The sequence below is a fragment of the Pyxicephalus adspersus genome, chromosome 1 (assembly GCF_032062135.1).
Source record: "Pyxicephalus adspersus chromosome 1, UCB_Pads_2.0, whole genome shotgun sequence".
Taxonomy (NCBI): Eukaryota; Metazoa; Chordata; class Amphibia; order Anura; family Pyxicephalidae; genus Pyxicephalus; species Pyxicephalus adspersus.
In genome coordinates, this window is record NC_092858.1 from 106,302,203 (window position 1) to 106,316,401 (window position 14,199).

At 37.6% G+C, this 14,199-nt stretch overlaps 1 protein-coding gene across 1 annotated transcript in view; it reads right to left on the reverse strand.

Annotated features, from left to right (window-relative positions):
• GRM4 (glutamate metabotropic receptor 4) overlaps positions 1 to 14,199 on the reverse strand; it is a 147,894-nt gene that overhangs the window by 57,479 nt on the left and 76,216 nt on the right. Inside the window, exon 3 of the mRNA XM_072422658.1 lies at positions 3,326 to 3,542. Within this exon, the coding sequence (XP_072278759.1) occupies positions 3,326 to 3,542 (217 nt within the window). The remainder of the gene's footprint in view (positions 1 to 3,325; positions 3,543 to 14,199) is intronic.

The window sequence follows — 14,199 nt, forward strand, 5'->3', positions numbered from 1 at the left end:
TGCAGTAGGGGATCGGCGGACATGGCTGCAGATAGAGCGAGCCTGTCTCAGTAAGTCCTGCAGTCCTGGGTATGTGCGGAGGAATTTCTGCACCACCAAGTTCAATATGTGCGCAAAGCAGAGCACATGTGTTATGTGGCACATGCGCAGCACGGCTAAAGTTTGGCCCCCTTGTTGCACACTGTTGTGAGCCAGGAGGGCATCAGCCAAGCCTCAACCCCTCTGTGCACAGCGGACAGGAGTTCTCTGGCGGTGTGACTTTTCTCCCTCATAGACACCAGTTTCAGCACTGCCTGGCAACGCCTGTGCTTGAGGGAGCCGTAGTGGCGTGCCCGCTTAACCACAGTGTCTTCTGCTGGTGGCGTTTCAGAAGGAGTGTCGAAAACAGAGGGGTTGATGGTAGGAGGAATGCAGGAGGAAGAGGAGGAGGGAGAGGACTGGGTTGGCCCATGCTTTCCCACCACACCCCTTGGCGGGAGTACTAGATGCTGTAATGCCTCTTGCAGACTACCGCCCACTGAGTTATACAAGGCCACCCAGTGAGCGGTGAAGGACAGGTAGTGTCCCACTCCGTGCCTGGTTGTCCAGCTGTCCATGGTAACATAGATTTGGCTAAACACTGAGAACACCAATGCCTGGGAGAGGTTTTCTATAATTTCTATGTACATGTAAACTTGGTACAGCTGTGCCGGAGATATAATGCCTGGTTGGTATATTCCATCGCCGCTCGGCACTGGCCATCAGGTCACCGAAGGGACCTGAGTCCACAATGCTGTAGGGCAGTAGCTGCAGGGCTAATAGTTTGGCTAGGCGTGAATTGAGTTCAATGACTCTTTCGTTGGCCTTGCGCAGAAGGTCACTGGAGTACCCATCTTGTGGCTACAAACGTCATCTGATGCCACGAAACCTACGGGCAGAAGCTGATACTTCCTCGTAGCTGGAAGTCTGGATGGCACCAACCTCCTGAGATGTACTAGCATTGATAGTTGGAGGTGGAGAAGAAGTCAATATAGGTGGAAGAAAAGACTATGACGTGGTTGCACCGCCTTTCCTTGCGTAATCCACTCATCTTTTACTTATTCTGGCAAAAATGCACCTGTACCAAAATGCCTTCTTTGGTAAATAGCAAAAGGTATCAAGGACTGAAATATCTGTATTTTTTTTTATAGAAGGTCAGAAATTTTTCTGTACCAAACAGGCTTCTTTGGTAAATAGGAACAGGAGCATCAAAAACTGAAATATCTGTATATATATACAGAAGGCTCCAAAACTGTCCCTGTCACAATGCTTCTATCCTTCACACAGAACACCAAGATGGAGTGACTAACCCCTCCCTCCTTCCCTGTATATATGCCAGTGCTCATATCTCTCCTGATGGGCTGTTTGGTCCTGCTGTGCAACCTGGAAGCAAATGATTCGCTCCCAGCCGCGATTCCCACCAGGAATAGTTGCCATTACCGCCTCCTGCTTTTTGCCCTCATTCGTTCAGCGAGGAAAGCCCGATTCGCTGCGAGATCGAACTTTAAAATCTCGCTCACTCATCCTCATCTTGCTCGCTCAGAATTGATCACAACATTTTTTTCAACTAACCTGATCCATCTCTTCTGGAAACCTTTTTGTCACGCTCGGGGAGACATGGCCACTATGGCTTGCACAGAGGTGGTATGAGCTCTTAGAAGGGACAAGGCACAGAGTCTAAGGGCCTGATTTATAAAAGCTCTCCAAGGCTGGAGAAGATACATTTTCTTCAGTGGAGCTAGGTAATCCAGAAAACCTGGAATGGATCTGGTACAGGATTATAAAACAATGCTAAAAAATAGCAAATGACTCTTAAGAAATCCATTCCAGGTTTGCTGGATAAACCAGCTTCACTGTGCATCCTCCCCTGCCTTGGAGAGCTTTAATAAATCAGCTTCATAGCAGTTACTGCCAGGTTGAGGTCCTTGGGCACACCAAGGTGGGCAATATGAAATATGATACCAAATCACAAAGCAGAAAGATAGTCGAGGAATGCTGGGGTCATGGTAGGCAGCAAGCAAGAGAGGTCAGGTCACATGCCAGGGGTCAATTACCAGGGATCCAGGAGACAGACACTAGTGACACAGCAACCACTGTGGACACATGGAACACAGGAGACACTGGAAGCAGCAGGAGGCACAGGTGACATCAGAATATCCACAGACAGAGAGAATTTGAAAGAGGACAGGGAAGTTGGCTGGAAACCAAAAGACTGGACAACGAGGGGTTATTGCTGGACAGAGGAAACACTGAATTAGCCAACAGGAATACAACGAACTAGCTCAACAGAACTAGGGGCTCGGCACCCGTGGGGACACGTTAGACGAGTGCTCTGTCTGAGCTAGCTAAATAGCCAGGGATTGTTCAGAAGCTATTTCCTGATTGGCCGGTGAAGCTGATAAAGCTTGCTAGTGTAGGCTAGCCCAGAGTCAGAGCTGCCCACATGTGCAGGAAAGAGGTGTCTGCGCTTTATTGAAGAAGAGGTAAGTGTGACTCCTTTTTTCTAGCTACAACCATGTTCATACCTGTGTTGTGGCTGTAGTATGTAATTGTAAGATTTGGTACCCGCAACAAACTTTTTTTTAAAGGGAAGCAGTGCCTTAGACATCCTGGATATGTTTACCTATTCACTGGCTGTCTGTGAATATTTGGACAGTTTGCAAAACTGATCTTAGTATGTTTGGTGATTCTTGCAAATCAAAGAACACTAGAAATTTTACAGACATTTTAGCATATGGAAAGTATTACATTTTCAAGCAGTTTTGTGTTCTGTTCCTGTCTTCATTTAAAAAAAAAAAAAAAAACATAACATAAAAAGAGTTTAAATGAAACAGGCTAACAACCAGCTGTTCCTGATATGGACTACTAAAAATTATATGAAAGAATGAAACATAAAACAATATATGCAAAATATGGGACAAACCAAGGTCTATAGTCCTGCATATTCTCTTCTAATTTAAATGGCGCAGTTGTTAAAATATTGCAAAACCACAAGGGAAAATGTGTAAGGAATTACACAGTACTACCTAACCATAAATACGCAAAGCAACCAATCATGTATAAAACATTTCAATGCAAAATACAAAACTAAAAAGAAAAAAAATACAACAAATTTACAAAAACATTCCAGTGTGTCAATTATCCAAGTGTTATATTTAAAGGCAAATTGACACATTTTGGATATGTTACAAAGAAAATGTAATTTAAAATTAAATGTAAAATGATATTTTGGGAAAAACACAGGATCGAATCAAATCATAGCAATAACTTATATTATTATAGTCACATGATATCAATTACCACTTACCATCTTCTCTAGACTTCTGGATAAAAGCTTCCACTCCACTTTCCCCATAGCTACCTTCAGATGCTAGTGTGGATACATAACTCCATTTCAGGGCTTTCACAATATCCACCATGGCCTGAGCTTGATAAGTGTCCGATGGAACCACTCGAGAAAAAAAGTCATATCGACTGTTGTCACTTAGATCTGGAGCAGTGGAGGCATAACTAATTTGCGGAATCTGTGAAGATGAGAAAGGCAGAGCAATGTATTAATAACAGCAATTGAGCCCTGCAAAAGATAACATGAGGATTTGAAATGGCACATACACAAAACCACTTTAAAAATGTCAATCAATAGGAATGTAGTTTAACAGCATTATATATTAGTAGTAAGTGCACAGTGGGATCAATGTAAATGTTATATCTCCTATGCATAGAAACTATTAACAGCAGCAAACTTTTAGAAATTACAGTGCTAGAGGATGACAAATACACACAGAGCAGTTGATTACAACATGCAAGCAATGTCTATATTCTATTAACAATAGTCATACAATCTGTACTAATAAAAAAATGCTATTACATCACAAGTATGGCTTGAAAAAATAAACCTTGCTGTAATCCTAAAATGATTTGAAAATTAGGACAAAAAACAGGATCATTGGATTCTGAATGATCATCTTCCAGTTACATAAACACTATATACTTGTCTAGATTACTCCAAACGTATCTGTTGCAATTAGGCAGTTAAACATCACCAAGTATTCAAATTTTCACTAGCAAGTACATGTAAATCTGACCATTTATATTATTTATATATTTTTATTTCCCCGGAATTTGACAAACATTTCCCAATTATCGTTTTGTGTAAATATGATATCCTGGGTAAGACTGTTATGACTGTGTCTACCCTTGTATTACCTAGAAAACTGCATTTTTGTTTGACGCATTACTTTCTTCTCTCATTACCTGATAATTTACGAAGAACAATGCAAAAAGTAAACCCAGTGCAAGAAACCAAATTCAAATGCAATTTTAATTAATTGTTCTCATTGTATTAGTAGTGGAATTAAACTGACTACAGGTATAGCTTTGGGTGTTTGGTCTTTATTAGAAAGCCTGTAGGTCAGGACTCAGAATTTGACAAAAGCTGTCACAAAAAATATGGTTGAGAAATGTAGCCACTACCTACAGCAAAAAATGATCAAGAGGATGTGTCAACACAACAGAGCTTAATGCTGTAAAGCATTACAAATATATGCCATGTCTGCACATTTACCTGGAAAATCTGAAGGGAAAATGCTTTGGCAAGATTTTTTTTTTATATAAAACTGTCATTGCAGAAATGTTGTTCCTTTTTGTATGGGCAACGTTTCACATTCACATATGCAAATGTTATAAATACTTTACATTGTAAAGAGAGAAAAGTAAAATACAAAGTCTGTTACTCCATTGTTAAACCAGGTCAGTCATTTTGAAGATCATTCTATTTTTACATATTTGCTGTTTGTTCATAATTTCAAGGAATATATTATACCAGTTCATGCAACATTTTCCTCAAGGATTTATACAGGTAGTCCCCGGTTTACATACGAGATAAGAGACTGTAGATCTGTTCTTAAGTTGAATTTGTATTCAAGTGGAAACAGGTATATTATTTGAATAAATGCAATTAGGATAGATGTTTGTCTCAACATAATATTAGGCAGCATGGTGTCAGGGACTGTATAAAATCCTCACTGTGAGTTGATCACAAACAAAGCAAGAAAAAATAACTTTATGGAGCCTAGACATTCATTAACTTCTGGAGCAATCTGTGCTTTGATACAGTCTAATTGTCATACAACATTGAAAAACAATCAGATTACAAATGAAAAAAAACTCCTACCTTGTTCCTGCAGCTCCTCTGGAGACGTCTTCTCTCTTCTGTCTTTACGCGTGTGCGAAGGCGATCTCTGGGGTTTCCCGGTGACGCGGAAGGCGGGGCGGGAAATTTAAATCATTTTGTATTGGATTCAATAAAAAATAGCTGTATTGAGTCCAATACAAATAAATCTTTATATAATATATATATTATATTATAATTATTTTTAATTATATACACTACCGTAGTTATATTACATTATACACATTTTTTAACAGATTTTTTTATTTAAAATTATTAATAAATTTATTAAATATTGGACATATTTCGGTGAGTTATACCTAAGAATTATGGACTACAATCTAAAATAAATTTCCATACAAAAAAGTGTAACGTTTTTCACATGGAAATATGGAGAGAATTAGAATGCTCAGCGTTCGCGTACACGTCCCTCGGCGATTCCTGATGAGATCGGTGCTTGCGCCCGTCGACGGGGGGCATGCCAGGAAATTCAAATATTTTGTATTGGATTCAATACAAACTCCTGTATCGAATTCAATACAAAAAAATTACAAAATATATTTATGTGTTTTTGTAGGGAGGTGTTATAGAAAAATATAGTACTATACAGTATACAGAATTATTGCATTTTCATTTTTTTTTATTTATTTATGCATACTTGTTTAAGCTGATTTTTGTGTTGTTTATTTAATAATTAAATTGATTTTTTTTTTTATTTATATGATTGTGTGTTTCAAACTTTATTATAATCAGGATATCTACTAGACTCTTGTTTGGACATTTTTCGGTAAGTGACAGGCCTACAATATAAAAAAAAACATTTCATGAAAAACAGTGTACCGCTTTTGGTACAGAAATCCAGACATCAGTGAAACGCCCAAGCGGTTAAAGAGTTAAAAGGGTGTGCAGAAGAGATCACGCACAACCCCGCCCTTCCCCCCATCAAGCCTCCATATCCTGCACAATGAGCGAGCAGGAAAGCCCTGTTCATATCTAAAAGTCATCCATATGTCGGATGTCCTTAACTCGGGGACTACCTGTACACTAAACAATTTTATTGTCCCTATATTTTTCTTTTTTTACAGAAAAATTAAATTTTAATACATTATAGCAAAACTCAAAAAATAACTATAAATTTTAATGCATGTTACATTAAAAAATGAGAAAATTTGTCCCATCAGCTCGTTTCGGGGATTGTTTAACTAAGGACATGTTCTTTCATATATAGTGGGAATGCCCAAAATTTGTAGATACTAAACCGTAAGATTTCGTGCCTGGTCGCAGTTTTCACATTTTTAGGTTTAGTTCAGCTTTAATATAAACTGGGAACCATATTTTTAAATATGGAAAATAGAAGTCAAAAACAAGTAAATAATAAAAATTACATTTGGTTAAAAATTTCAAACTGCTGTAGTAAAAATTTAGTATTAGTAAGAGTCAGTTGACCCTAATAGGAAATATTATAATGCTATATGTCAAACTTTTGGAGACACCTTATAGTCTTAAAAAGGTTGCTGGTTGTGATCCTATTTATTCAAAGTAATGGGTCAATTTCCATTTTTCTTTATAACACTTCATGATATATTAGCAATTAATCCTTCACAATGGGGCTAACTACTAACCAAACTACTCACTGTCACCATTCCTTTTCAACTTGGCTGTCACTGGTGAACACTACCCGGCATGCCAATCTGAACATAGCTTAAAAACAAGTAACAAAATCCTGCAATTCGAACAAATTCATAATTTGACTACTTTACAAGTCTGTTTTCAGACCGTATCTATAGCCCTTGAATTCGGCAATAAAAAGTATGCTGTCTACATAGAGTTATTACAAAATCATCCAGTCCTGAACATAAAAACGAGTTTGTTTGTTTGTTTTTTTTGCTTTAAGGATGTTCAGGCTCATCTGAAAAACAGAGCAGATGGATAATTTTGTGTAAAATATAGACTTTTCTTTATTAGAAATAGGTTCTGAGAGGATTAGCCAGCAGCTGCTACACTTGGTATTTGTTTGCCTTTTTGTATGCCAAATACATCAGAACATTCTTAGAACTGCAGTGAGATGACCTGTATGTGCCTAAAACACCTCCCTAGTGTCCAATGTCACATACCTATAGACAAAACCACATAAATATATTTTCTATTATTTTGGATTGGATTGGATACAGGACTTTGTATTCAATCCAACACGCACAAGAAGCCGGCCGGCTGTTTTTTTCCTCCGCCGGCCGGCTTCTTGTTTCAGAGATCACCCGGCGCTGGAACGAGAACGACGCTGGATCATCCAGCGGGACCAGGTAAGAAGCCGGCCGGCATCTTGTGTTCCGCTGGCCGGCCAGCGGATTTTCATTTATTGCGAATGGTTTTGGAACATAACCCCTCCGATAAACAGGGGACTACTGTACTATATTGCTGGCTAAATGGTAGTAACATATGTCCTGATTTATTACACTTCCACAAGGGTTGGGCAGGCAGGCTGTATACCTAAGTTTTAGTTTTTAGCTTTAAATTTATACACAAACCTAAACATGTTTTAACAAATGTAAACATTACATTTTATACTTTGATTTGAAAACTGTTTTTAGAAAACTTTCAGTATGTAATTCAATTCTGATGTATTTCACTGCACCTATTTTTTTTAATTTGCATGACTTTTATTACAGAATGTTTTGACAGTTTTTGTGTGACAGAACTGATAACATTTCTAGAGGATGTATAGATTATCTGTTGTTCTGACTGTTCCCAGATTAAAGTACCCTAAAGTCTGATTCAGAGTGACACATTTGAATATGTTGTATATGCTACAACTCCTGGATGACCTGTGTTAGTTCATGATAGATAGCAAGATGATCTGACCTGATCATACAATCAGTGGCATTAAGCTTTAGCAATGTTTAAAATAACTCAAGGTACCAAAATCAGCAGAATACATTAACAGATTGTTACTGTATGGTGGGACTTCCGGAAACTCAGTTGTGGGATACCTTGTTTCAAGAGCTCTCACCGGGGCTAGTGAGCCCTAGGGATTGGGTAGACTTTTTAATGCTCAGGTTCAAGCATTTTCTTATCGATTTTGTAAACTGCATAACATAGATTGTCAAAGGCTTTTTTATGTATAATCAATTTTTAATAAAGTGTTCAAAACAAACATTGGGAGAGGAACAGAAGAAAAGAAGGGAGAGGAAGGGTAGGGGGTAACATATCACCATAAGTAGAGCATATTCCGCCATAATATAGCAATACAAAAATAGAAATGACCAGTGTAAACAAAGAACAGTATCAATCTAATGACCATCTTCACAAGAGAAGTTTGTATATAATTTATATTAGTCAGCAAGAATGTTGTCGACACAATTCAAAGTTACACTGGAGAGACATATTTAAGCACAGATCTGCACTAAATAAATGAATTCACAAAAACTTAATTTACCTGGACACAAGCATTACAATAGATTAGATTTCACCATTCTATTAGAAAATATCTGTGTATCTATTCTCAATCGTTGTAACACACTACTGAGGTAGTATAAGGAGTTCTATTTCAAAAAGGGTTGGATCCATGGTAAAACAGACTGGTCACACGCTGTCAGAACCCAATCTAAAGATACCCATAGCTTTTAGGTTTTGCTTTTGTCCCAATCTACAACCCTATGAAGGACCGCTGCCATACAGTATAATTTAGGATTCGGAATAGCTAAACCGCTCTCCGATTTCTTCCCAGAAAGAATTTGTTTATTCAATTTTGCTCCCCCCCCCCCCCCATATAAAATAATGTATCAATCGCGTAAAATGAGGGAATAGATATTTCGGTGGTGGATTCGCAATAGTGTAAAAATAGTATAAAACTTTCGGGAGTATATCTATTTTTGCAGTATTAATTTGGCCCAACCATGACAACTGTAGGTCATTGTACGTGAAGAGAGAATATTTTGTAAGTAGGGATCTGTAATTAGGATCTGCAAGAGCTGCAATATTGGATGAAATCCTGATGCCCTGATATTTAATAGATGTATCTTGACATCTGAAAGGGAAACTATTTCGTAATTCTGATACCTGGGTAGGTGACAAAGAGACGTTAAGGGCCTCAGTTTTATCATAATTAACTATTAACTTTAAAGTTACTCAGAGCCCCAAAATGATCAAATTCTTTCATAAGCACTGGCAGAAAGACATTTGGAGATGTAAAATAGATGAGGAGATCATCCACAAAGATAGACAGTTTATAGTGATGTTCTTGAACCTGTAGGCCTCTAATATCTACATTTTGTTGGATGGCATTTGCTAGGTGTTCAATTACTAAGATATACAGTATGGGGGAAAGGGGGCAGCCCTGTCTGTATAATTAATGAGTCTGATAAAACTCCCTAAGTTCGCACTTTAGCATATGGATCTAAACATAGGGCTTGTATTCTATCAAACATATGTGATCCAATACCTGTTTGAAGAACTGTCTCCTGTAAAAAAGAAACAATTAATGCGGTCAAGCGCTTTTTTGGCGTCGACCGATAAAAGACACAAGGAAACCGAAGTCTTCTGGGCCCAATAATGAGAGATACCGTTTTTAGGGTATTATCCCGAGCTTCTCTGCCTGATGTAAACCCCACTTGATCTAAATGTGTAATATCAGGGATCAAAGATTTTAACCTGTTGGCTAAAAGTTTGGAGTATATCCTGATGTCCAAATTCATCAAAGAAATGGGTCTATATTTACTACACAAGGTAGCATCCCTACCTTGTTATAAAATCTCTGACTCTATTGCGGAATGTGTCTCGCGCCAAAAGTAAACTATCTCCAGTGGATTATAGGCTTTCTTACCCTGAGATGTTCTAACACATGATATAGAAGTATGGGTCACGCGGGGGTGGAGTGCTTTAGCTAATAGTCTTCCAGGGTTGCCACCATGTTGGTAAAATATGTTCCTTATCCTATTTTTAAACTTCAAGGAATATTCATCCAATATTGCTCTCAATTGTTGGCGTTGGAGAGAGAAAAGTACCAACGTATGAGGATCAGGAGTTTTTTTATGTTTAACTTCCAATTGGGATATATATTATAGAAGCTTTTTAGTAGTAGCCATTTTATCTTTTTTCAGTCTAGATACATGCTTATAAATAAATAAAATGACCCCGTAAAACACACCTCGATGCTACCCATTGGAATGGTAAAGGTGTCACATCTGTACCATGAATAACCAGAAAATCTTTAATAACTGTAGTTAAATTTGCTATGCAGGTTGGCTCTTTAAGTAAATTGTTGTTTAATTTCCAACTACCACCAGACATATAAACTGAAAATGTTTAGTTTGATAGGAAGACCGGCGCATGATCAGACCACAAAAAGTTCCCAATAGTGGCTGAGTGTGGCTAAATCAACATATATTGGGATACCAAAAATGCATCCAATCTATGGTATGAGGCATGCGCCGGCGAATAATAAGAGTAATCTTTTTCTCCAGGATGCGTCACCCTCCAAATATCTACCAGAGAAAACTGTTGAAATAATTTTGCAAATTTAGAAAGTTTTGCATGGAGAGAAACTAGTTTTCGAGATGAATCTTGTAGTGGGTCAAACACAAAATTAAAGTCACCACCTATCAGTACCAAACCCTCTTGAAATTGCATAAGGTGACATAATATGCAAGAACCAGAGGTAATGGGGTCATGATTAGGTAGATAGATATTTGCAATGGTATATTTTCTTCCTTCAATCAAAAGTTTCAGGAATAGAAATTTACCATTAGGATCTTCTTGGTGTGCCAAAACTACATGTGGTACTGCTTTATGGATACCTATTGACACTCCTCTAGATTTGGATTCAGAATAGATACTGGGATACCATGTGGGGAAATATCTATATACCTCATAAGAGGAATATTATTGGTGCGGAAAAAAAGACAAATAACTTTTTTTGTTGATACTCGCACTTGCACTATATGTACAACTGAGTACCATTCCCAACAAAATTCTTACCGAAAAAAGAGCCCTACTTAGGGGGAGTGGAGGGCGGCTTCATACTAGAGCGTGAAAATACAAACATTTTATATGCAAACATATTATATGAAAATAGTATTCATAACCAGATTGTAATATACCATTCCTCTATTACATAGCATATATATCAAGTAAGTTTTAAAAACAGACTATATAATAGTCAAAATAACACTCTGTGCCTATTTTAGGCCTAACACTGTAAAAGGATATACTTTGAGATAGTCCTGGGTAAATTGCCATTTTCCATCCATGAGATAAAACTATCAAACAACAACATTGTGCCAATTATAGGCCTAACACTGCAAAACGATATACTCTGAGGCATCCCTGAGTAAATCGCTATCTTCCATCTATGGGATATATCTTTTGTCAGACAACTGAGTGCTCTTCATGGTAAACCTTCGTAAACTAATCAAGAAAGAACATGTAAAACATGAAATCTCTCACCAATCCTGGGTGATAGGAAAAGCAGTGATGCAGTTATCATTTGCGAGAAGGACATGTAGAGTCCAGATCTAGCTTGAGACCATTGAGGCAGATCAATTGGTGGAAGGTTCAGGGTATTTATAATCTTGGGTAGATCCTCCAGATCTTTAAAGATTAGGACTTGACGATTAAAGCGAACATGTAATTGAAAGGGGAAACCCCAGCAGTATTGAATGTCCCTTGATTTAAGCACATCCAAGAGGGGTTTGAGGTCTCTATGTAAAGCTAGCGTGTGTCTAGATAAATCTGGAAGGGATTGCAACTCAGCTCCATCAAAATCTTGAAAACACTTTTGACGTGCAGGCGCCATAATTTCTTCCCTTACAGTGAAATAGTGAATTCTGCACATTACGTCTCCTTGATGGGTGGGATAAGATGGTTTAGGCTCCAAAGCCCTGTGTGCTCTATCAATAAAAATGTCCGTATCAACTGGACGACCAAGTAGCAGGTTAAAGACTCCCTAATAGTAGCCATTAGGTCAGTTGCAGTGGTATCTCCTGGTAACCTACGTATACGTACATTATTGCATCTACTGCGGTTTTCCAAATCATCAATAGATCCCATGATTGTATTAGACTTGCGGAAGTGCTCAGCAAGTAGGGTTTCTGTAGTGGTCATTCTGGATGTCAACAAACAATGATCTGACTTTAACATAGCTACAGTCTCTTGTGTGGTTTCAAGATTTTTCTTAAGCTCTGCTATTTCCTGTTTAAATGAAGACTCAAGGCGATGGGTATGAGCTTTTAAGTCAGCTCTTGTAGGTAGGTCAGATATGCCTTAATTTTAGTAAGGGTGGAGGTGTATAAGGCTCACCTGCAGTAACAGCAGAGTCTTTTCTCATGTAAGACTCTGTAGGATTCTGTGTGGAAGGAGCCATCTGCTGCTGAGTCAACCAACTTGAATTCCCCTGGTGAGTGTTGAGGTTGCGGGAAATATCCTTGGATATCACCTCCTGGCTGTCCCAAGGGGTCTGCACTGTCCACCGGGTTCTTCCCCCTTCTTTCTCCTGTTAGGCTGGATATTTTTTGCCGACATAATGAGGCAGGTAGCACAAAAAAGAAGCGTCCAGGCACGGAGCTCAGCAAACATGCTTCTCTATCTGACCATGCGCAAGCCACATCCCCCCCTCATTAGAGGCTGTTTTAAATCAGTTGTGCTTTTTTGTTACCTGCATGGATGTTCTGTATCATATATCTATGTTAATGCTAATGCTGTCATAGTTGCTTTCAACAATTAAAGGGAGTCCCCCACCATATTTCTTGCATTCATCTTTGGAAAACACAGGTTGGTGTAAACGACCAGTTAGACTTGTTACCTAAAATGTTTCATATCCCAGAAAGAAATATGCATGACACAAATATGTTCCCAAGCATTGCCTACAATAATGACTCTGCACAATAATAGTGGGAGAACCTTGAGAAGTGAATACTAGCATTTTAATACAAAAATATTGTATTTATTTTATCAGTTCCATAATTTTTCCATATCTTAAGTTATAAACATGCTTTTTTAAATAAAGATTTAAATTTTAATTTAATTTCAACATAAAGAAAGTCTTTGTTGAAGAAAATATGCTGCAATTTCTGACCTCTTTTTAAAAATGCTGTTTGACTTGTTGGTATTCTATTTTATTAGGATTTTATTCATTTCCAAGGGAATATTATATAAAAAAGAACAACAGTGAGTCAATGAGGCACCTATATAATATCTACAAGTCATGTCAAATAGACAAAACATAAAACAAAAATAACTAAAAAAAAAAAATAACTAAACCAACATTTACGTTCAAATCCTTGACCAAATCTATTCCAGGTGTATTAGATCCTCCAGGTTCACTCATGATAGTCCATCTTCTCCAGTATCAGAGAGGTTTATTCAGGCCCATTGTACACAGTAGGGAATGTGCAAGTTCCTATTTTTTTTTTATTATATGAACATGGGTATTCAAACTAAAACTTAAACACAAATACAGATTTTTCTTTACACTAACTGTGTATTTCAGTACATGATGTATCTAATATACTGTAACACCGATACAAACGTACATATTTTATCACAGTACTCAAATAAAAAATTACTCTGACCTATGAGTTATGGTTCATAGGTGCGCTGCCAATATTGCAAAAATATAAACATCACTATTCCTGTTTTCATATACTAAACACACAAATCGGTTTGCTACATCCTTACTATCCTGATGAAATATGCGGAAGATATGGCTATCTATTTTTTCTATGACAAAATCAGTTCATTTACATTAAACCGTATTGCACTGTTTTGGTTGCATCCTACAGAATGTGTCGGTAGATCCATCTGATAGGCATAGAATCATCAAAGCTGTTAGCAGACCTAATGGATAATATTAATTATACATTGTCAGATTATAGACAGTGGACAGTTCTGTTTCCTTCTCTCTAACAAGCCACATTTATTTTAGTAAAGTACTAATGTGTTTCTTCATGTATATAGGAAATAATGTTTTTTGTTTTTTTTATCGAATCTCGCAATCCGTGCTAAAACACACCCCGTGA